The sequence below is a fragment of the Prinia subflava genome, chromosome Z, assembly GCF_021018805.1.
Source record: "Prinia subflava isolate CZ2003 ecotype Zambia chromosome Z, Cam_Psub_1.2, whole genome shotgun sequence".
NCBI classification, from domain to species: domain Eukaryota; kingdom Metazoa; phylum Chordata; class Aves; order Passeriformes; family Cisticolidae; genus Prinia; species Prinia subflava.
This window is the reverse complement of record NC_086283.1, coordinates 35,578,325-35,600,795: the sequence shown is the minus strand read 5'-3', so window position 1 is coordinate 35,600,795 and position 22,471 is coordinate 35,578,325. Positions and strand designations below refer to the sequence as shown.

Genomic DNA, 22,471 nt, shown 5'->3' with positions numbered 1-22,471 from the left:
TTAACAATATCATATTTTCACTCTAGTCCAGTTTTCAGGAAGCATAATGAACCATAAAACACTTAGCACTATCCCTGCTCTTCAGCATGGTCCTACCTTGTGTTTCACTGCAGTCACAGCACTCTGGGGTTTCAGCTGGGTTGGTGTTGCTGCAGCAAGGCAGACAGCGGCTTTCCTCCAGGAAGAGCTGCATGCTGGCTGGACAGACTGTGCAGTTGAGAGGACCAGGTCCCTTGCACTCAGTGCATGAGCTGTCGCATCTCTCACACTTGGGTTTGTTTTCCTTCAAACACAGAACACAAATAATGCACCTCTAATTTTGTATGATTCTGACCTGACATGGCAGTTCTGTCCTGTCGTTCACCATCATGGTTGTCATCTCTGGGTACAATGAGTTTCAGTGTGAAAATAAAATAGCAAATTCAAATTTTCCTATTTTCTGATTTCTCAGTGATCTGCTTGTAGGATGTAAAGTGTTGTAAGAGCTTAGAGATCTCACCTAGCTAGGCAGGTTATTAAAATTTACTCATGCTTTTAAGCTTTTTGAGGCAGAAAAGTAATAGACATGGAAGAAGCAATATGAAATATTCTGGGGAAAAGCTGAGTATGAATTTTCTCTCTACCCAGGGAAGAAGTGGAAGTAAGGACTAAAGGTAGTTGGAAATTTTTTAGCAAAACAGATTTCTTTTAGATCGTGTTGCTTTTTTTCTACAGAAACACCTTAAATTCAAATACTCTTCCTAAAGTCCAGGTTTCTGGGGACTTCTGTGTACAGAAACTACCAGAGGTCACTGTGATCACACCAGCGTTGCAGAATGATCTGAAGTCAGTTGTTTCAGTGTTTCCAATGTTCACAGTTCCTGGCCATGGGACATGTTCACTGTGAAGATTTGGAAATTCCAATAAACTTTCATCAAGCTTGCAGTTAAGATTGCAAGGCTGTTTATCCTGGCTGGAAAAAGCTGTGCAAGATAGCAGGATCATAGCTATTCATAATTTCTTAGAGTCAAAGCTTTTGCAAAAACCTGCAGACCTGTGTGGTCCTCAGCCTCAAATAAGGCTATTTTCTCAGATTCGATGCTATGAAGTAGGACTGTCAGGAAGATATTCCAGGACAGAGACTCCAAGCTTTGTAGCGTCCTAGGCATGCCTTGCTGCTATGTTCTTGCATAAACATCTTTAGAAGGCAATTGATGTGGAAATCTGGAAGGTATTTACAGTATTAGACTTACAGCACAGACCCAAACTTAATTGTGGTCCTGCTCAACTAAATATACAGCTCTGTTAACTTCAGGCTGTCCTTCTGCTAGAGCTTTCTGCCAGCAAAGCTGGCAATCAAAATGCAAAGGATTTGTTACAGAATCAGAAATCAGAAATCCAAGAGGAAATCTCAGTTATACTACAAGAAAAAAACACTGTACCATTAAAAGAACTGATTTGTTTGTGTAGTTTTGATATCTTTGTTGACTATAAGGTAACTCCAGAAAGAGAAGCAAGGCTTCCTCTGCCACAAGAAGAAAAAAGTAAGCATACTTAAAGATAGGCACCATTAAAAACTCAGAGAAGAGCAATGTGTTGTTTGTGTTGTGTACAAAAAGCCTTCAAATAGGTACCTGTTGTCCTGGTGTCTCCTGGACTTTGTATTCACCTACAAAACAGTCTGAGTTGCACATTCCATTTAATAAACTGTAGCTCCATACACAAGATGTGCAGCTGAATGCTCCCTTCCCTAGACAGCCAGACAAAACGACAATATTACAACAGGAAATGTCAGCTAACTTCCTTTAAAAATATACTGACCACAGCTATGAAGAAAAAGGATGTTTGTCAAGGGCAACAATCATTAGTGAGGGGTTCCACATGAAGAGGTTGGTATTAGAAAAAGCTTGTGCCTAGTCCTGGGGCTTTATGTGCAAACAAAATTTATTTCCTACGTGTTTTGATATTCATGAAAAGATGATTTCATAATCAGTTGTACAGGGAACTTTTGACGTATTCAGGAAAATAAATTAGATCAGAGCGCTGAAGTAAAATTGTGGAGAACCTTAGCCAAATGCTGTTCTTCACTAAATGCATACTTATTTGTCCTGTTAACTAACTATTTTCAAACAACCATGAATTAAGACGTGTTTATGTTTGAATGGAAAAATAAATTATTTAGTCGCATAAGAAAAAAATATTCATTAGATACAGCCAGAGCACCATATGCACCTTGGGTATCAGAGACTCTTTTAAAAGACAGAAGCTGTATGCAGTAATTCTGTGAAACACCATTTCCTTGAACCTAGACATTTTCTGCCATTGTCTGAAAGGAAGAAAATGAAAATGCAAGGAACTGACATTAGCAGAAGTTAAACTGCTGAAGTTAGTAACCTTCTATAACATAGAGAAATTCCTATATTACTATGCATAAAAGTGATGCTAAAAATTCTGTGCCATAGTATTTATGCCAAATAATGTAAAAAACAGAGGAGGAGAGGGTGTGTAAATTAAAATGCCCATCTTTTTTTGTTGCAGATCCAAACAAAAATATTTCTGCTACCTTTTGTAATGTTGTTATGCAATTACATTGTAAAAATTCTTGAATGTGGCTTCATTCTAAGTGTAATTTTCACATATAATGTTGTGTTGCAGTTAGCCATCTGTACTATCCGCTGTCCAAAAACAGTTTGTGTAATACAAGTGATATGGTTTTCTACACCGCAGTTTGGAACCCATTAGCTATAATCTTGTGTAAAAAAGGCACCAAATGGGTCCAAGAGGATTAATGCTTTTTGTTTCAGAAGTGGTTTAATTAGGAAAATTGAGAAACCAAAAACAGTATCTCACAGAGCAAAACAGACAATCTCTGAAATTTAACATTGAGAAATACATAACTATTTTAAGGGCAAAAAACATCACTGTGCTTTTGATTTCTGTTCCCCTTTCAATCTAAACTTATGCATTATGGGTCTTTACTCTTCCCATTGCAGGCTATAGAGATGTGTAGTTGGAATTAAGTTCCTTGGCTTTCTTGCAATAGCTGATAGTAGCACAGCTCAGAAAATGAGGTATTTTTCAATCATTCTTAATATTCATGTGAAAAATGGGGTCCATCCGTGTAAGCGAGTGAGCCTGTTTTTTTATGATGAGTGTTTTTGTGAGAGGCCCGGCTGATGGAAAATTCATTACTGTTGTCCGTTTTTTTCTGTTCACTGACTTGGCAACATGTGGCTCGGTCTTAGCCCTCCCTATTAAGTGGCTGTCTTTCTGTCTGTTTGTGCTGTGTGCTGGAAGTACTTCTGGAGAAAGCTTGACAGGAATTCATATACTTGCTTTCACCTGAATTATCAATGCAGTAGAAATAAATAAATGGAGCAGTGAGTGCAAGAAGTCACCAAGAGCCAGGAAAAGTTCAGTGGCCCCTGAGACAGGTCTGCATCTGGCTAAAGTCATGGACAGATTGGTAGCACTGTATGTGGTTAGTATTTTTGTGAAGTGTTCTCAAATCTTGGAGCTGAGATTCCAGGTGTTTTGATGAGCCGTTTTTTTGCTCAAAGCAGAACATATGCTTTACCTTCACAAGTTAAACAGGAATAGTGGCATCTCTCACAGACGTTGTCGTCCTTGTTTTCATAGTAGTACTGAGGACAAGAGCTAACACATTTGTTTGTGGAGTGCAACAGGTAGAAATATGTATTACAGGAAAGACAGTCTGTGGGTTGAGGCCCCATACACTCCTTGCAACTCTTGTGGCATCTCTCACATGATCCAGTGGAATTTTGTGCGAAATACCTGAAATAGATCAGATAGGCATAGCTTCGCATAAAGGCCAGCAGTGACAGGAAAACCAACTTAGCTTTTTACCATGATTACATCTGTTTATGTAAATTAATGTAAATTACATCCATTTATGTACATGAATGTAATGTACCATTCCAAAATGAACACAGGTATTTGTAATCTCAGTGAAAACAGAATTAATTTCGTTCCCTTTGGCCATTGGAATTCAGCTACAAAGCACAACTCTGTATAGTGTTTACAGCAGAAATTTCTAAAATCTGAGTTGAATTAGGATATAAAGTATTGAAATAGGGAGAGTTTGTGTGATTTTATGGAGATATGGTCATTAAAGTTCCAGTTTAATGGGATGGACAGCCAATGTGATCCATTGGACCCTAGTTTTAAATTAAATGGACCTGAAAGAGAAATCATAGGTTCACTTTTTAAATTTGAATTTCCCAAAAGAGCACTGAATTCACATTTTGAACTTAAATGGATTAATTATAAAGTTTTTCTCTAGAATTATGAATGCTCAGTTCAAAGTTGTTTTAATTGTTTTTTTTTTATTATTATTATCACTATAAGCATTAACTCAACACAAAAACAAAAGTAATCTTATCCAAACTTCATGTTAAGTGGAGGGCACAGTGGTGGTAGGATGCTCGTCTGCCTGTGCTCAGGCTGACTGACATATAACTCAGTCTACTTGTTCTGGTTCACACTGTTCTGTATAGAGATAGCCAAGAGCATCCTCTGAGTGTAAGCACGTCTGCTTACCACATCTAAAGAGTTCTCATCTGGGCACCAATTTTGGAGTTTTCCAGTGTGAAGGGAGGTTTCCCACCACTAGTGTACTGTGAAAGTACAAGAAATTTTCTCCTGAAAACAAAATTCAGTTCTATTTCATGCTGAAGTGGAATGCTGCAGTGATCTAATTTCTCAAAGCTCTCTCTGTGATGCAGACCTTAGCAAAAGGTCTTGGGTCTTACCCTGCTGGACATTGGGTCACACATCCTTTTCCTTGTCTGTACCAACCCGGTTTGCAGGAAAGGCACTGCGAGCTGTGTTTTCCAGTGCAAGTGTCACAGGTCCTGTGGCATGCAGAACATTGCCCCTCTGTACTGTCAGCATAATGTCCATCTGGGCATGTTTCAACACAGGTTTTGTCTGCAGAGACAACAATACAAAATAACACATCATATTCAATATTTGCTACAATAAAACATCTCATGCAGCTGTACTAGAGCAAACTATCAGCAAGAAGTGGTGATAGATAACGTATCAGAACAGGAAAACCCAGTGTACTTATTTTTTTGATTCTTGTCGATTCGTAAGTCCTCATGTCTATGTTTTATGCATATTAGCAAGCTCTTTAGGACAGGTGAGTTTTTATCTCTGTGAAAAATAAAGTTGTATAATAATGAGCAGCAGATCTGATTTCCACAGAATAATCAAAAGCTGTAAGACAAGCTTTTATCTGCATTGCTGTTTTCCCTAGATTTCACTCTAAGAATCAATCTAATTACATTCTGTCTAGATGATGAATCTGATAGTAAATTTGAGATTTAATGACATTTGTTTACTGGTCTTTACCCTTGTCTGCAGCTTCTGCTTTATGTTATGGAATTAAATGTCTTTAATACTGCAAGCCAGGTAAGTCACACTTTTTTCAGTGAAATTGCAGTTGTTTTAGTAAGAATCCTGAATGAGAAGTTAGTAGTATTGTAATTAGCTGCAAGTGCATGAAGCTAATAAAGTAGTAAATGACATGTTACTTGTGCTTATTACATATTTGTCTTGATAATTTTGCTGCTTGGGTTGCAGTTGGGCAAAGGAAGATGCTTTCAAGTTTCAGTTGTTTTGCATTTTTATCTCAGTTCTAGTATGTTTATTTGCATTTGTCCATCAGCTTTACCAGTTGTAATGGTGCAAAACAGCTGGGTGTGTTGCTAAAAAAAGTCTGATACAAGGCTTCAGAAGTATAGGAATGTAAAATCTGCATCAGAATTGGACTCAAAAGACTTCTAATTTAAACTATTTTTTAGCTCTTTCCTGCATGAAGGATTATTTAATATTTTTTTCTCCCAATGATTATCTAAATTTTTTGTTTGCTTTTAGAAAAATATGCAGAGAAGAAATGTTTTGGTGTGGGGATTTTATAATTTTTCCTATTTGTTTCTGCGACTGTATAGTCTTAAACCTACTCTTTGCTCCAAAGTCAGGAAAGTAATTTTGCCCCATAGCCACCCACTAGATGCTGACTTAGTGATCCCTTTTAGCAGGTGTTTAAGTATTCCTTTGCTCATCAGATTACTGCAGGGATTAAACAAGCCAACATGAAAATGTGCATATTTTATGGCTACACTACAGCAGCAACAACAAACCTAATTATACCCCTCTTTTAAAGTCCTTGTAAGGAACAATAGGAAGAGTACATACCAAGTAAATTAAACATATTGAGTGTTTCGTTCAGTCACGGTGTTTGTTGCTATTTAGAAATCCTGCATTTGCCCCAGTGAGTGGCAAGCCGTGCCTCACAGAGTTCCACATAGCACTGATGAAGAAATTATCTCTGCATAATTTAACTACTTGGTCATTTCCTCCTTACATTATTTAGATTGGTTGATGCGGCCCAAATGCTTTGCAAATGGGATGAAAACTTGTCTATTCCATGCTTTCAGTGTAGAATGAAATCTAGAGGCAGGAGAGAGACACTTACTGAGAAGGTATTGGTTATTTACACAGCTAAGACACTGGTGTTCAGTGGGTCCTGAGCAGTGGAAGCATTTCTTGTGGCAAGATTTGCAGGCCTGAATTTCCTCAATGTAGTATTCAGTGGGAGAGCAGTATCCAGACAACACACAGTGCCCATCATGGTTCAGTATCCATCCATTTCTGCAAGTTAGGCAGGCACTGGAAGAAGAACAAGTCTGGCATGTCCTGTTGCATTCTGAAAAGGACAAACAGTAGGAATTTCACCATTTCTGAATGTGTGTTAGAATTATAGCTTTAATTTTTGAAGGGGCTGCTGTAATCTCAGGATGACAGCCTGAGGGAAGTAATTTTCAATCTTATGCAAGTAGTTCCTTAGGTTTTCACTTGCATTGACACTGCTTTTGCAACAGTGAGTAGAGTCTCCAGGAATTCTCATTAATTCTGCAGCCATTCTCAGCATTTTACTGCAGTGGTTGCCTGTAATAATAAATATATGTATCCTAGCTACCTCCCTCTCTGCTTTCTTCAATTTTTGTTATTCTACAGTAAACCTGATTATTTTTCTGCATTAGCTATCTTGTTCAAGACACTGGTAACAGCATTAGCTCACACAGAGGCCCTTAGGGGGTGACCTTTAAACAGACCCACTTGTATCTCAGTATTCTTCTGAAGAAAACAACAGCTGCCAACCTTGGCAGTCTTGGGTGGCTTCTTCATAGTAACTCCCCTCAGGGCACTCTTCAAAACACATGCCATTGTAGAGGACAAACAAGCTGAAAGTGCATGCTGTGCAGTCATCAGAATCCGGCCCATTGCAGTCGTTACAGTCAGCATGGCAGGGAAAGCAGTGCTTGTCTTCAGGGTAGAAGTGTGAAGGGCATTCCTGCACACACTTCCCTTCATGCAGGAAAAACTCGTCCATACACTCTACAGGGGACAGCAGAACATAGGTAAGCAAATGGGCAGCAAATTCTGACCTGAGTGCAAGAGAAGGTAAGTCCTAGGAAACATTAAATTCTGGATTGTCTGTCATTACAGAAGTCATCAGAACACCTTGAGAAGGTAGGACTTCCTCTTTCAAACCATTGGCCCAACCCTCATAATGGTATATCATCTGTGTTACAGCAAGAAACTGGAAAAAAGTCACTTGCTCAACTTTGGTGATATTAACCAAGACGTTTGACACTAATGTATAGTGGTGTTTTTTCTGACATTTTTCTGCACTATGAACTTCCTGCAAAATCAGGGATGTACATATCTGAAGTTTTGTTTCGTTTATTATTGAAATATGAGTTTAGCTGGAGTATATTGACCTAAATGTTTGTCTTTGCCTAGAGCTGTGAGAAAGTTGCTATTTTGAGTATTAGGCTTAATATGTTTGTTTGTGGTTTGATTGGTTGATTCTTGGTTTTTATTTCATCCATGTTTATGTTTCCAGAATGGCTTGCAAAATATTAACTATCCTTAATATTTTGGGGAGGAAATTTTTGGAGCAGGCATTTAGCCTCATTTGGGTACCAAAGGCTTTCCTTATATCTTAGTCTACAAGGATTTCTTTTTCTAACAGGAGTGGTCATTTGCAGAAATGGTAAAGGGGTGTGAAATTCAACTAAGCTAGGAAAAAACATTCTGTATTTCACGTTGGTGCACATATCCAAGTTTTTTTGATACACTAGATCAAAAATAAAATCAAACCAGCAGGAATCTCTGAAGAACTACAGGACCAGGCAAAATCATGTGAAATCTTCACAGATTAATTTAGTCCCATCATAATCTATTTCAGAGAATAACAAAGATATACACATCACTTTTTTTTTTGCACATTACTGAATTCAGATTCGGTTTTCTGTCAGTCTCTCTCCAGATGGGTTCAGGTGGATTTTATTGAACACAACAGCAGTTCCTTGTAATACCTGTGCATATTTCATCATGAATACATTCCTGGCACATTTCAGGGCAATGTTTGCAGATTCCTTCAGAGACAAAATGCTTCTCTGAACAAGCAGATTTACATTCCCAGTGCTCCAGAAGCAAAGGACTTTTACAGGACAAGCATTGGGTTGCGCTTCCCGTGCATGTCTTACAGGATCCACTGCATTCCTTGCAAGTCTCAGAATCATTAAAATATCCCCTATGGAATGAAAAAAAACAACACAAAGCAAGCTGCTGGTCACTCCATGCTGTGAGAATTAGAACTCTAAATGAGACTGTCCCAGGACACACACTTTGCTAGATCAAAAATATTTCTCACATATTTTTTTGCCCATCTTCCTTAACATCCCCTGTGTCTAAAAGCAGAAAATGTACATGGTTAGTGCTATGTGAAGGGCTTTCCTTTCTTTTTGTACCCGCTGTCTAAGTTATGTTGAACTTCTAGGTCTTTATTTCCCCCTTACATAAGATACAAAGATATATAACATTTGGGGAAACATACAATCTCTAGTGTGTGCAGCTGACCTGCAATACGGGTATCAAGGAAAGAAGGAGAAGGGTAACCTCAGTGGCTCTAGAGAGGAGAAAGCAAAGAGATGACTCTGGAAATGTGAAGGCTTGGAAGAATAAGGGAAGAATGAGATTGAAAAAAAAACACACAAAAAAGATATTTACATAATACCTTCCCGTAGTGAGAGCAGGCTAGAGATAGCAAAGAGGGAGTACATTTTGCTGGTATCTGTGGTGTGAGAGCAAATCTGAACAGCCACAGCTGTGAGGACTAGTCCTAAGTACAGAAAAAATCTTTGCCTCTGCTTCAGATGAAGGTGCGTAGAGGAGATGTTGAATTCAATCTACCTACACTCTCAAAATCAAATTGTTACAAGGTTAAAGGATGGGTAAGTCAACATTTTGAGATGATTGCTAATCCACAGAAAACTAAAGAGGAAGTTGAGACAGAAAGTACTCCCAGAATATGTACTTTACATTAACAAATTCATTACTCCTTAAAAAGGGATGTTTCTCCTTCCCTTCTTGGACATGATCTTTCCAAAGAAAGGCTGGGGAGATGCATTAGGAACAAGGTTAGAGAAAAGGTAGAAGGAGCCATGCCTGCCACATATTCTCATCTTTTCTTATCTTCCAACTTTTGTCAAGGTCCTGCAACTACTTCTCACAGTCCTGTCATCTTTTCTTGTTCCAATGTTGAGTACTTGGTCAGCCCAGACTTTCAAAATTCCTCTGTCAGGAATTAATTGTGCAGTAAATCAAACATTTTTGTCCCTTTTTATCCCTTAAAAGCATGTCTCAAAACCTAAGCAAACTCTCTTAATAAAGAGTCTCATTTTTTGCTCCAATGGACAGTAGTTGTGTCTCAGGAACTTTACCACATAGTGTGAAACTGGAGTTTAAACCCTGTGAATTTTGCTCAGTGATGGGAAGCCATTATTTACAGTCTTGAATTTGGGGAAAAAAGGGGGATAATAACATCTGAAATGACTAATGCTACATAAAAAGTTTTAGTTTTGTTGTACTGACTCTGAGCGGGATAACTGGGAAATTAGTATTGATGAGAGACATATTAATGTCAAAACACAATTAATGGTTGTATGCTTCAGTTTCTAATATTAAAAGTTGTTGCTGGACTAGAGTAGGCTTTATTGCAATTACCTTGCCCTCACTGTGACATTTCACAGAAGAGAACCTGTTCCACTGGCCCTCATTGACTTATTTGACAAAATTACCAAGAAGGCAGTGGAAGAAAGATGGCAAGAAAAGCAGGAGCTTTACATTTTTCTGAAGAAAAAAGGTTAACCAGCCAAGGCTTTCTGCATAGCACTGGTTTTATGTATATATACATAAGATGAATGCTGATGAAAAAAACATAGAAAAGAGAGAACCTGATCCACTCATGTGTCTGATCTAGTATCCACTGTAATTAAATGGGATTTTTAAAAATTCCACATATAAAAATATATAAAAATATATAAAAATATATAAAAATGAACATGAGCTAAAGAGAGAAACACACATTGTTAAGCGTTGTATTTACATATCAGGACTCTAATGTGTTCACTGCCTGAGTTTATATCTCTGCTCTGTACTGCTTGGAGGAAGGAACAAACTGGAGAATGTCTAGAACTTTTATTATCATTTACCATGAAGTACCATGTTCCTAGTTATGTCATTGAGAGCTGTTCCATCTTTCATAGGATTTAAAGTCTTACCTTCACTTTTGATTTTTTCACTTTTTCTCTAACCAAAAGAAAATACTATTCATTCAGGTAGTCTGAAAACTACATTTACCTTAGTTTCTGGTAACTTGTGTTACATTAAGGTCTTCCTTGAAAGTTTAATAATGGATCTGAACTTTAAAGAGAAAGAACACGAGAAAAAATCTGGGATCATATTAGAGGGGTTACTTACTCAGGGCACTCCTGTAAACATTTGCCTTTGTGGAGGAAGAGCAGCTGGTTCTGTTCAGCCTGACACTTCTGACAGTGCCACTGGTCAGAGCACACCTCACAGTCATCCCTGCACATCTCACACTTTGCAGTTGCAACATTGCCAAAATATTTTGGAGGGCACAGAGAAACACAAGTATGGTCGATAAGAAATTTTCCTGGCGGAAGAACAACCCAGGGGAGTAAAGGCATAAATTAGAAATATATTTTTAAAAAAGCTTTAAAGGTCTCAAAATTCAACTTTTATTCTTAAAAGGATGAATAAAACATGCTTTATTTACGACATTTCCCAAAATATTTTGCTTAGACTTCACTGACATTGACAGATGGAAGGAATCATCAGATTATCTAGTATGTCTCACTGAAGAAATCCCTGTTCAGTAATTCCTGCATGATATCTACAAAATTTAATGGAAAGGAAAGAAAAGGAACACCATTAACATGACAATATTTTAACCTATATTGCTAAGGCCATGCCATGTTGCCTGAATTCAACTGTTGATTGTCTGATTGCCCTTTAAGCTGTTAAGGGACTTGGTAGTGATCACTGACAAAAACATTCTCTGGAAGCATGTAGGATACAAAATATTATAGCCACTTGCAAACTTATCCAAGGAAGCTGAAATGTTACCTTCTGGACATGCAGTACACACATCAGCATATTTCTCACAGGTCATACATGAAGAGTCACAGGAGAGCAATCTTCTATTTCCATCTGAGAAGAAAGGGAAAAAAGTTCCTTTTCTTACCAGCTAGTTTTCTTAATTTTTCCTCCATTTAGAAGGGACACTCTGTATGGCTTTTTCTAACGTGTTTTGAAAATGCATCTCTGAATTTCTGGAATTCATAAAGTTGAAGAACTTAATGATTGTGCTTGACACCTCTCTCCTAAATGGTAAGTTATGAGTTGTAATAAAGGAAATTATGGATGTTTTCCTTACATTCTCTGAGGCATTGTTCTGGACTGCTCGTCACAAATAGAACAACAATAATGTTACTAATTTTATAAGTATCCCAGTAATCTTACTTTCAGTGTAGTGCTCCAAATCCAAATACAGATATGTTGTACTAATAGATTGCAAATAGAAACATCTGGAAAGTATGTATATTTGGGGACTTGGTTTAATGAGATAGTTCATGGATATTTTGAATGAAATTGCTGTAGAACACATTACCCTGTGACCTAAAAGTTCTGAGTCAGAAGGAGAAATCATATAATCATAGAATGTGTTGCTTTGGAAGGGAGCATCGTATCATCCAAGTCCAACTTCTGGTCCTGTGCCGGATATGCCATAAGCTGAGAGCAGTGTCCAAATGTTTCTTGAACTTTTGTCAGGCTTGGTGCTGTGTCCATTTCCCTGGAGAGCATGTTCCAGAACTCAATCACGCTCTGGGTGAAAAATCTTTCCCAGTGTCCAGTGTAAACCTCCCCTGACTAAGTTTCATGCCTTTTTCTTGAGTCTTGTCACTGATCACGAGTGAAGAGATCCATACCTGCTGCTCCACTTCTCCTTGTGAGAATGTTGAAAACCACAATGAAGCCTCCTCTGCTTTAAGCTGAGCAAACCCAGATGACCTCAGTCTCTTCCTGTAAAGCTTTCCTTCAAGACTCTTCACCATCCTCATGGCCCACCTTTGAATGTTTTCTAATAGCTTATTGTCTTTTCCATACTGTGGTGCCCAAATCCACACACAGTCTTCAAACTCAGGCTGCATCAGTGCAGAGAAGAGCAGGACAATCCCTTCTCTGACCATTTGTGAGTGCTGCACTTAAAGCATCCCAGCACACACTTGGCCCTCCTGGGAATAACACTTATTAAATAGTTCTCCCTAAAAGTACTACTTCCTGCTGTTTCCCTCCAAAAGACAGCCTAATGAGTGTCAAATGGAGTTCTTATGACTAGGGAAAAGCAGATTTTTATTACACTTTGCAGAACCATCAGTTATAAAATGACAAGGACATTGGAACATCATACCTAACAGAAAAAAGACTGCTGTGCAATGTGACTATGTACCCAGCATGCAGCTTTGTATTTTGATACAAGGAAACTACAAGAATGGCTAAAGGTATGTCTAATGAGAAAATAATTATGGACCAACAGACAACACACAGAAGCTTTGTGATTTTTCTGAAAATAGAAAATAAAGACAAAACCAAAAATTACTCATAGGTTGAGCTATGCACCTCATTTAGCACACTGAGCTCATCCTGCCAGTTAAATATGTATGATTTCTGTAGGTTGATTGATGATAGTAATGATTAGCCAAATGCAGCATATCACTAAATTTTTTTGTTCTGCCTGTTATGGCAAGATAGCTTAAAATACTGAAATACTGAATGAGAACCATGGAAACAAATGCTTCAAGTATAAAGACAAAGGAAGAGAGCAAGAAACTTATATAAAGCCCTTTCCCACAAGGTGAAATGATGGCCATTGTACTAAGCAGATGAAAAGTGTGTAGATACATACCATACCGGGGGGAAGAAGAGAGAATAATAATAAAGACATGAATAAGAGAGTATGAACAAGAGAAATTAGGTCCACATTCAGTGTGACTGGGGATGGTCCATAACAGTATGTAATAACCACATCTGACACTATCGTTAGCTGAGAAGCCTCAAAAACTCATGGAAGTACAAAAGAGTTTCAGTGTAACGATCCGTGGAGAGCACAGCATATGACAGCCTGGGTGTTTAACAGTAGGTCGTTCAGCAAGGACATAGTTAGTCAGTCTTTGCCAGTACTACTTGAGAATACAACTTGTACAGGATAATGAAAGCCTGTGGTACTACTCTTCTTGGCAACTGGCACAACGTAAAATTGCTCCAGATATAGCTGTATCTTTAAAAGTGAAATGAGAGAATCATACACCAATCAGTAACAAAGGCATGCATGACTAGAGTCACTCAAGCTGCATCTAAACACAGAGAAACTGTCCAAAAGTAAGTTGACAGTGGGGGAAAAGGAAGGGAAGAGTCCCTCATAACTGCTGGGATCTGTTGATGGGCTGAACCTCTCTTCTTCCCCAAAGGGACACCTGTTGGGTAAGAATCATGTTCTCTTCAGGCCCAACATTTTACTGGGGACTAGAGCTTGTCTGTGTATTACTTTGAATACATTTTTTCAGTCAGACGCTATCACTGACAGCCTTTGAACCTTAAGCTGTCACAATTTTTCATTGACAGTGAGAGTTACTCCATGAACTGTCAGTGCGTGTCCTGCATGGGCACAGCAGTGGCTGGCAGTGAGTAACACACTCTAGGAAAGAGGAAGATGTGCTCAGGGGTCTCCCTGGCTGAGTCAGTGGAACCAGCCTCGAGTCCAGCAGGACTGCTCAGTGAAGAGTTGCCCCAAGGGGACACTGATGGAGTGGTCAGGCACAAAGGTCTCTCCTGGGATGCTGACAGACAAACTCTAAGGGTCCAGTAAATCCTCCCACACTAACACTGACTCTTGCTGACATAATTTGTACGTCTCTTTTTGCCCTACTGGAATACCATTTTTTTCTGTATTTCATGTTACAATATGTTCTGCTAAAAAGACTCTGCAATCAATTGCCACTGATTGCAGAGGGAAGTTCGAGTGTTTTTTAAAGTATGTACCACATAACCATTTTGACTTCTCTTATGCAAATAATCCTTAAATAGATAATTGGTTACTTTTTGGAGGTTCACTATCAAAGGGTTTTTTGGAGACACTACTCCTTAGCTTCATGTTTTTCATTACTCTTCAATATTTAAGGAAACATTAAGAAGTGTCCTTAATGTTCACTGTAAGAATATAAGAAATACGCCAGAAAAGTTGGCTGTTAAAAAGTTTTCAATTATTCTAACATTATTTTTGTAGAGCTTGTTTCTTTTGCGGTTTTTGAGTGAAGATCAGGTGAAGTTAAGCAGAGAAGTTGTTAACTATTGCTGAAGAATATTTAAAGGAGCTCATTCTTTCTAAATGTTTGAAACCTTGCCATGCAAAATAAAGATTTTTGTTTTGTGAAGTAGGTTTTTTCTGTTTCCCTTTTGCAGTATGTCCTGGTTTTTGTAATAGTTACTATTTGCCACCAGAGGGGAATGCACACAAGCAATTAGGCTTCTGCTGACAACAGAAACAACATTTACCTTTCAGTCAAATATAAGCATTTGAATTTTCCAATTAAAATATTGACAGGAGAAAAATTTTATTGGTTTTAAGAAAGCTTTTGATAACGATGAAAATAATTGTGACAGATTGTGAAACACAGAAAGTTTTTGTTTGCTTGCTTTGCTTTCTTTTTTCCCTTTTAAAATGATCCATGTATGTTAAAATGTTATCAGGGTGCGAAATGGACTGCAGTCTCTAACCAGGAACAACTTTAGCAGTGTGATGCTTTGCTAGAGCTAAATGTGTTTTCGTTCTGGCTTCCTGAGTTCTATCTTTTGTTAAGGATCTTTAGCGTGCAACAAGAATTTCCAATATGGACAGTACAGCTGGAAATCTTAACTCAGCTGACTTGCATGAAGTCAGCTTAACAGCTATACTTAACTCTGCCCCTTGCATGAAGTCATCAAAAGAAATGAATGAGTAGCATTCTAAGCAAAAAGCAGCCATTCAGATTGTGTTGTTTTTTAAACAATGGAAATTATTTTTCTGTGAACTGTATGACCCTACACTACCTGAATAAAAAACTTCAGAAAATGTCAATAAATGTAGTTACTAAAGGATGTAACTTCAATAAACACCATGGCAACTCCATTACATTTTGACTTGAAGATTATTTCTACTTGGAAGCCTGGAGGAAAAAGGCTCAGGACATCACCAGCTCACATCACGTTCCCAGCAGTTACATGGTACAGCAGCTGCCACAGTGAAGGTATCCCGGCAGGTCTGTCCAAGAGGAGCTGTACAGCCACCAGCTGTGTTCCCTGGGGTCCCATCACCAGCTGCAGCAGGAATCCTGTGTCTTTGGAGCAGTCATTAAAGTTCAGGCCAGTACAGCTCTGAGTGAGATGTATCTTTCAGTCTGAAAGGTCCCTAAGACAGATACATTTTTACTACTGGAAGGAAAGAAAAATGATATGCAAGACAGAGAGAAGGCAGTTTCCCAGGAAAGGAATGTTCATCTGTGCAGAACTGAATCAGATGTCTGCTCAAAAGAAAAGAGTTGACAAGAAGTCACTGTGTTTAACAGTGTGAGAAAGAGATAATCAATAGATAGACCAGACTACAGATGTGATCTTTTCATAGCACTGATATAGATGTAGTCTTAAATTGAAAAAAACCCCAAACTTTCTTCTGTGTGATAAATGCAAGTAAATGCATGTAGAAGATCAACTCTCTATTAATAGTCTTATTTGTATGTCTCCCTGATATTTTTTGAAATGAAGTAAGATTATTCTTTTTGATACATAATTTCTCCAACAGATAGATCAACAATTAATTGAAATAGTAAATATTTTTTCTGGAAGTATTAATTATTATATTTTAATTTCTAATACAAGATCATATTGATCTAAGGATTTTCATTCTTGGATGTGTTTAATTCAAATGAAAACATAGGAAGCAGAAGTATATGCTTACTTGATTCAAAAATACAGCTTTCAATCTGGTCTTTTGCTCCATTCATCAAACGTCCCTGTTCAGATACTTTTTGTGTGTTCTTAAAGATGTAAATAACTAAGCCTTATAATAGATTCTGCTACTGTTCCATTATAAAATTTGAAAGTCCCTTTTTTCCAGTGGCACAGCTTCATTTTGTAACATAAACATTCAATATGTTTATGTTTATATATTATTTATATATTGAGATAATGGGAATGACAAATAGTCTCTATATGCCCTCTTCATTTAAAGCTTTTTTTAATTAGAAATTTGTGACAGTAGTAGCTTGCATTTGAAGATGGATAGGAAGGAAAATAATATTTTAAATTATTACAGCATTCCTCTCAACAACTCTGAATAAAGGTGTTTTCATTCCAAATAGTTTTTGGGTTTTTGAAAGCTTTTGGGTTTTTGAAAACTTTTTTGGAATAGAGAATTGTTTCCCTCATGCTATGGATGAGACCACCAAGAAAAAAGTAATTATTTTGTGAAAGTTGTGGAAATGGCCAGTGCAGAACCAGAATGTCAGAATGTAGCCCTACAGCCCATATTTGGTCTCTCAGAAAACAGTGAATGTCTACACAGAGAAAGGAAAGAAGAGAGAGGATAGCTTTTTTTTTTCACATCACACACACACATAGTCGCATACTATATTATCGTCTATTTCCTCCAACTTATATTGACTTCTCTGGAGGGAACAATTAGCCACAAAGCTGGTCTAAAACCTAATCTATAAGGCACCCAGTACTTTAGATAAGGAACACCCAGTACCTCAATCTATTACACATCTTTTATCTTTTTCATATTTTTATCTTTTTTTGTCAATTACATTTTTACTCTTTATTCAGATAAGATAGCTAAGAAACTCTGACATTGGAAAGTTATACTATTTGCAGGAAAATCAATTTCAGTGTGTGGAACCAATGGGTTTGGTCAATACACTTCTAAAATGACAAAAGTGCAGTTTCTAGCAATCTGCAAGATCTTGCTGTACTCTCTCTAAATTTGTAGTAATCTTCAGAGAAGCAGAAAAAAGATTACAACATCTGTTTCAACTTACCACTCCGGAACTTCCCAGCTGGCAGAGAATTTCCTGGGTTCAGGCACTGCCCATGAGATAGTTGGAAACTGTTTTTGCACCCAGTACAGTTCTTGTAACTGTACCCAACACAGGTCACACAGCTCCTGTGGCAAGGCTCGCATTCTCGAGAGACAACATCAGCGAAGAAGCCGTCTCCACACTCACTCACACAGGTGCCATCTGCAACAGAAACAGAGCCTGGAAGCATAATGACCCCTGCCCATCCCTCTGTCTCCAGCAGAAACTGTTTAAGAAAAAACCCAGTGTGTAAGACACATGAAACATTTTGCACCTATAAAAACCTCTAATTTTTTAATATGAAATATAAATTCAGTTCAGTTGCATATGAGAAACTTCACCAATTTCAAACCAATCTGCAATTAAATTTGCCTCTAACTTGGCTTTAATCAATATAGTCAACATTAGTACACACAAATCTATTGGAAGTCCATGCCTGGGTAAAAGTGTTATGGTTGAGTCCTAACAATTATACCGTTTCAATAAAACATTAAAGACTAGATTCCTCTAAGATTTTTAGATATATGCAAATTCTAGACATATGCAGATTTATACCATCTCTAGATTCTGCTGAATATTTCAAGTTTAAATCTGATTCAGATTAAGGTTTGGCATACCTCATCAAAACCTCTGGAAGTTGTAGCACTTATGGCTTTTTGAGTTTTGTCTAATTTCAGTTAAAAAATCATAGATCCACAGCTCACTCTGGTTGCAACCATAGAGTTCTCCATGAGTGTGATGCCGCTACTGAGCACTTTCAACAGCCAGGGCAAGAGAATACTATAACCTCAGGAATTCCTGTGATTCTTTTTTGGCACCATGTCTGAACCAGATCTGTCTGATTTATTGCTTCTTTAAAAAGCTAGAAGATGCCTTGTGTGAATCTAGTGTGGAATTTAGTGGTTTTAACTGAGCCCTTTTCAGAGTGTTTAAGAGTCAAAGTAAAACTGGACTTGCAAATAGTAAGGAAACATTTAAATTTATTTCTGTAGTTAAAAAACCCTCCTTTCACAACATCTGAATCAAATACAAATATTTTTTATGTGCCTGAATAGACCTTTTGAACCAAATTACTCTACTGGGTAACATAACCACCTTGCATTAATGGAAATGTCTGATTCTGCAAAGGGTTAACTCTCTTCAGCCTCCACTGTCTGACATAGAACAGATTTATGAATTTGAGAGTTTGAATCCAGAGTATTTTTGTAAAGAAAAATCTAAAATATTTTTGTGTATTATGCCATTCTTTGTACTTTGCTTACCTGAGAGATAAAAGCCTTTCTCACATGAGTGACACCCATCCTCGTCACAGCTATCACAGTTGCTAGGACAGTCTCTACACTGCCAAGAACTTTCATCTCTGTAGGTATTTTCTGGACAATATTTATAGCAATGCTGCTTATACCTGTAAGATAAAGTAGAACATCATTAGTAAGTTTCTTTTGAAGGTCATTGAGTTTGTTTTCTAAGTGTTTCTAGGAATAGTAATGATAAAGCATGATCAGCATAATAAACAGAAATTATTCCTGTAATGAGGATTCAATGTATATTTGTGGTTATTTCATTTATTCAACTAGAAAAGTCATGTTTCTTAATCTTGGAATTCTTAAGTATGATTAATTTTATTTTATTTTTTTAAGATAGGCAGAAACTTGAAGACATACTTAATTAAAATAATTATATCATGATTGTAAAGAGCTGATTGCTTGTAAAAACATATAATCCAGTGCCTTTGTTTATGGTGTCAATATATTCAATATTTTCTTTTCCAATTTTTACAGAGATGTATAAATACTCTCTTTGAAAAGCAGTAATATTCTTTTTTCCTCCATTTAATTTAAGTGTTGAATAAACTTTTTATTCCTTTGCATAAACTCCATAAATTTATAAGTCTTATGAACTTCAAATACCAGAACAAGACACAACACACTAAAAGCATATTTGTTCCAAATCCATATGCACTGTATAACTTTTTGACACTTTTTGTTCTATATTCCTCTCTTCTGATATGCGAAGGTTCCCACCAGTCCATAAATTTTAGCATGTCTTAATACTGAATTATTGGCTAATTTTCCAACATTTCCCAAGTCTTTTTCCCATTTACTGTTCTTCAGACAAGCAGTTTAAAGGATGAGACCACATATACGGCACAGATCTATGTAGTAAGGAGAATATTTTTTGCTACAGAAAAATGTGTAGTCATGAAGAGCTATATATATACAGCTATACTTACATGTAATAGTTTTGAATGCATGTTATACAGATTCTTGGATCATCTGAAATTAAAGATATAAAATTATGTAAATAATTTTCAGAGTAAAAACCAGAATGCCAAGAAGAACTTTTGCTACACCAATTGTATGCTAATTTTTCTTACTCTAAAATAATTACAGCTATGGAAAGAACATAATTGTCTCTGAATCTCTGTTCCTATTTGTTTTGAGATGAAATCTTCCACAATCAGATCCTGGACTGTATTTTCATAGTAATCTGTGGCTTTTCAGTCCTCAGCATAATCCAGGTACCTGGAAGGAACTAAATCCTTAGGAAGTGATGATCTGAAAAGCAGAACGTTCACAGGGGCTTAGGTTGGGTCAAATAAACTGTTAAAAGGAGACTGCAAGTTACCTGAAACAATAATTTCATTCCATTTCTTTATTTGTTGCAAAGATAAGTTAAAAACTTTTGACACCTCTAAAAGCATACTTTTCAGACCTCTAAGTAATCGGTTTAAATTTCAAGACAAGACTGTTTCTATATTTGGAGAGAGGGTAATGGTGGAAGAGGTGGTGGTGCAAGTCTTTTGGGTAAATTTTCCTACCAGAAAACTAATTTTTGTACTCAAAACATTTATTGAATGAACAGAAAAAGTGTTATACAGCTTTTAAAACTCTTAAGATTATAGATTTGACTCCAAAAATGAAGAATATTTTTTTTATAACCTTCCTTCTGTTATCTTCTACTCACTGTTTCTTTCACCCTAACCAAATATCCCAGAAGCAGCAGGATGGAAGGAAATTAAACAACCTGGGTGAATATATTTATAAAGAGAGTTACAGAATCACAGAATATTCTGAATTGGAAGGGACTCAGAAGGATCAGTGGGTCCAATCCTGGCCCTGCACAGCACCTTCCCCAGGAGTCACACCCTCACAGTGCCTCAGAGTGTTGTGCAAGCACTTCCTGAACTCCGTCAGGCTTGGTGCTGTGATCACTGGTTACTGGTCACCCCAGAAAAGAGGTCAAGGTCTGACTCTCCTCTTCTCCTCATGAAGAACCTGTAGGCTGTAGTCAGGTCTCCCCTCAGTCTCCTCCTCTTTAGCTTTAATAAGCCAAATTACTTCAGCTGCTCCTCATAAAGCCTCCCCTCCAGATCCTTCACCATCCTTGTGGCCCTCCTTTGGATGCTCTCTAATAGCTTAATGTCTTTTTTGTATTGTGGTGCCCAAACCTCACACAGCCCTCAAGCTGGGGGGGTGGGGGCTGCACCAGTGCAGAAATTTCCCTTTTTGAGCTTCACATGGTTGGTGATTGCCCAGTTGTCTAATTTGTCGAAATCTCTCTGCAGGACTTCCCTCTGATAAATGCAACAGCTCCTCCCAGTTTTGTATCATCTGCAGACTTGCTTACTATCCCTTCCAGTCCTGGTCATTTATGGAGATGTTGAAGAGCAGAGGGCCAAGGATGGAACCCTGTGGAACCCCACTGGTGGCAGGTCACCAGTCTGATGTCACCACATTGACTCACCCTTCGGGCCTGACCCATGAGCCAGTTGTTCACCTATCCCATGATGTGTTTATCCAGCTGTGTTTTTTCTGGAAGACCACTAAGAGAGACTGGGCTCTTAATTTCTGGAAGAATTGAAGAGAACACTACCTTCTTTCCTGAATCAAGGAATCATGGAATCAATTCGTTTGGAAAAGACCTCTGAGATCAGCGAGCTCAACTTCTTACCAAACACTCTGTCAACTAGTCCATGGCACTAGGTGCCATGTCCAGTCTTTCCACAAACACTTCCAGGGACAGTTACACTACCACCTCCCCGGCTATTCCATTAGGTCTAAACGCCATTTCTATGAAGAAATTCTTCTTAATTTCCAACTTAAACCTCTTCATGTGCAGACAAAACCCACATCTTCTTATCCTGTTGCTAGCTGGCTGAGAGAAGAGGTCAACCTGCACCTGGCTACAACCCCCTTTCAGGCAGGGGTAGAGAGCTCAGAAGTTCTCCCTAAACATCCTTTTCTCCAGCCAAAACAATTCCAACTGCATGGGATTATTGTGGCCAATGCATAGGATCTGGCACTTGATCTTTCCAGTGTCCTGAAATCTCTTTTCCTTAACCTTGAGCTTCTTGTTGAAATGTCACTGGTACCCCTGTGAAAGCAATAGGAGGCAGTATTTCAAAGGCTCTATTAAACTCTTCATTTTTTGGTGAGGTCCCTGATTTAGGCCCCAAGGAGGTAGCAAACTTCCCTGAAAAGAAGGTCTGGTCTGCAGATGGTTTAGATTATATTTGCTTTAATGTATATTTTCTTCAGTAATTCCAGCAGAAAGTTTCAGCAGTTAACATTTCTTGACTGTTTTGATTCATGAAGCTTCTGAACTGCAAATTTTTGAAGGAGTGGAAATACATGCTTTGTTTGTATATGTAATTTTAGAGGTGTGTTTAGTCAGTGGCTTCTGAACTAGGTGAATTTCTAGTCTAATCCAGCAGTTTTCTTCTGTGCTCTTATTTCTATGGAGAACTTTGAACTAAAATCTGGAATATTCTGTACTTGCAGAACTCGTTGTTCAGTCTCATATCTTAAGCTTTTCCACTGATTTTTCCCAAGCCTGGATTTTACACAGGAAGTAGTTTTTTCTTTCTCAGAAAAAGAAAAAATTCAAAGAAAAAAAGCTTTTTCAATACATGCACCTTG

General features: G+C 37.7%; 2 protein-coding genes across 4 annotated transcripts in view; one reads left to right on the top strand and one right to left on the bottom strand.

Moving 5' to 3' along the window:
- ARSK (arylsulfatase family member K) overlaps positions 1 to 5,415 on the top strand; it is a 28,021-nt gene extending 22,606 nt beyond the window's left edge. The window contains exon 9 of the mRNA XM_063422834.1: positions 5,368 to 5,415. Within this exon, the coding sequence (XP_063278904.1) occupies positions 5,368 to 5,402 (35 nt within the window). The 3' untranslated portion in view covers positions 5,403 to 5,415. The remainder of the gene's footprint in view (positions 1 to 5,367) is intronic.
- PCSK5 (proprotein convertase subtilisin/kexin type 5) overlaps positions 1 to 22,471 on the bottom strand; it is a 225,742-nt gene that overhangs the window by 1,776 nt on the left and 201,495 nt on the right. For 2 of the 3 annotated variants that reach the window (XM_063422828.1, XM_063422829.1), the window contains exons 25-36: positions 19,783 to 19,825; positions 18,812 to 18,954; positions 17,511 to 17,711; positions 11,506 to 11,589; positions 10,837 to 11,032; positions 8,391 to 8,608; positions 7,168 to 7,404; positions 6,482 to 6,712; positions 4,752 to 4,929; positions 3,557 to 3,774; positions 1,614 to 1,729; positions 97 to 283 (exon numbers count right to left, since the gene is read on the bottom strand). In XM_063422828.1, coding sequence (XP_063278898.1) covers positions 97 to 283; positions 1,614 to 1,729; positions 3,557 to 3,774; positions 4,752 to 4,929; positions 6,482 to 6,712; positions 7,168 to 7,404; positions 8,391 to 8,608; positions 10,837 to 11,032; positions 11,506 to 11,589; positions 17,511 to 17,711; positions 18,812 to 18,954; positions 19,783 to 19,825 — 2,052 coding nt within the window. Of the gene's footprint in view, positions 1 to 96; positions 284 to 1,613; positions 1,730 to 3,556; positions 3,775 to 4,751; positions 4,930 to 6,481; positions 6,713 to 7,167; positions 7,405 to 8,390; positions 8,609 to 10,836; positions 11,033 to 11,505; positions 11,590 to 11,898; positions 15,884 to 17,510; positions 17,712 to 18,811; positions 18,955 to 19,782; positions 19,826 to 22,471 lie in introns of those variants that run through there. The other variant, XM_063422830.1, reaches the window with a different exon arrangement.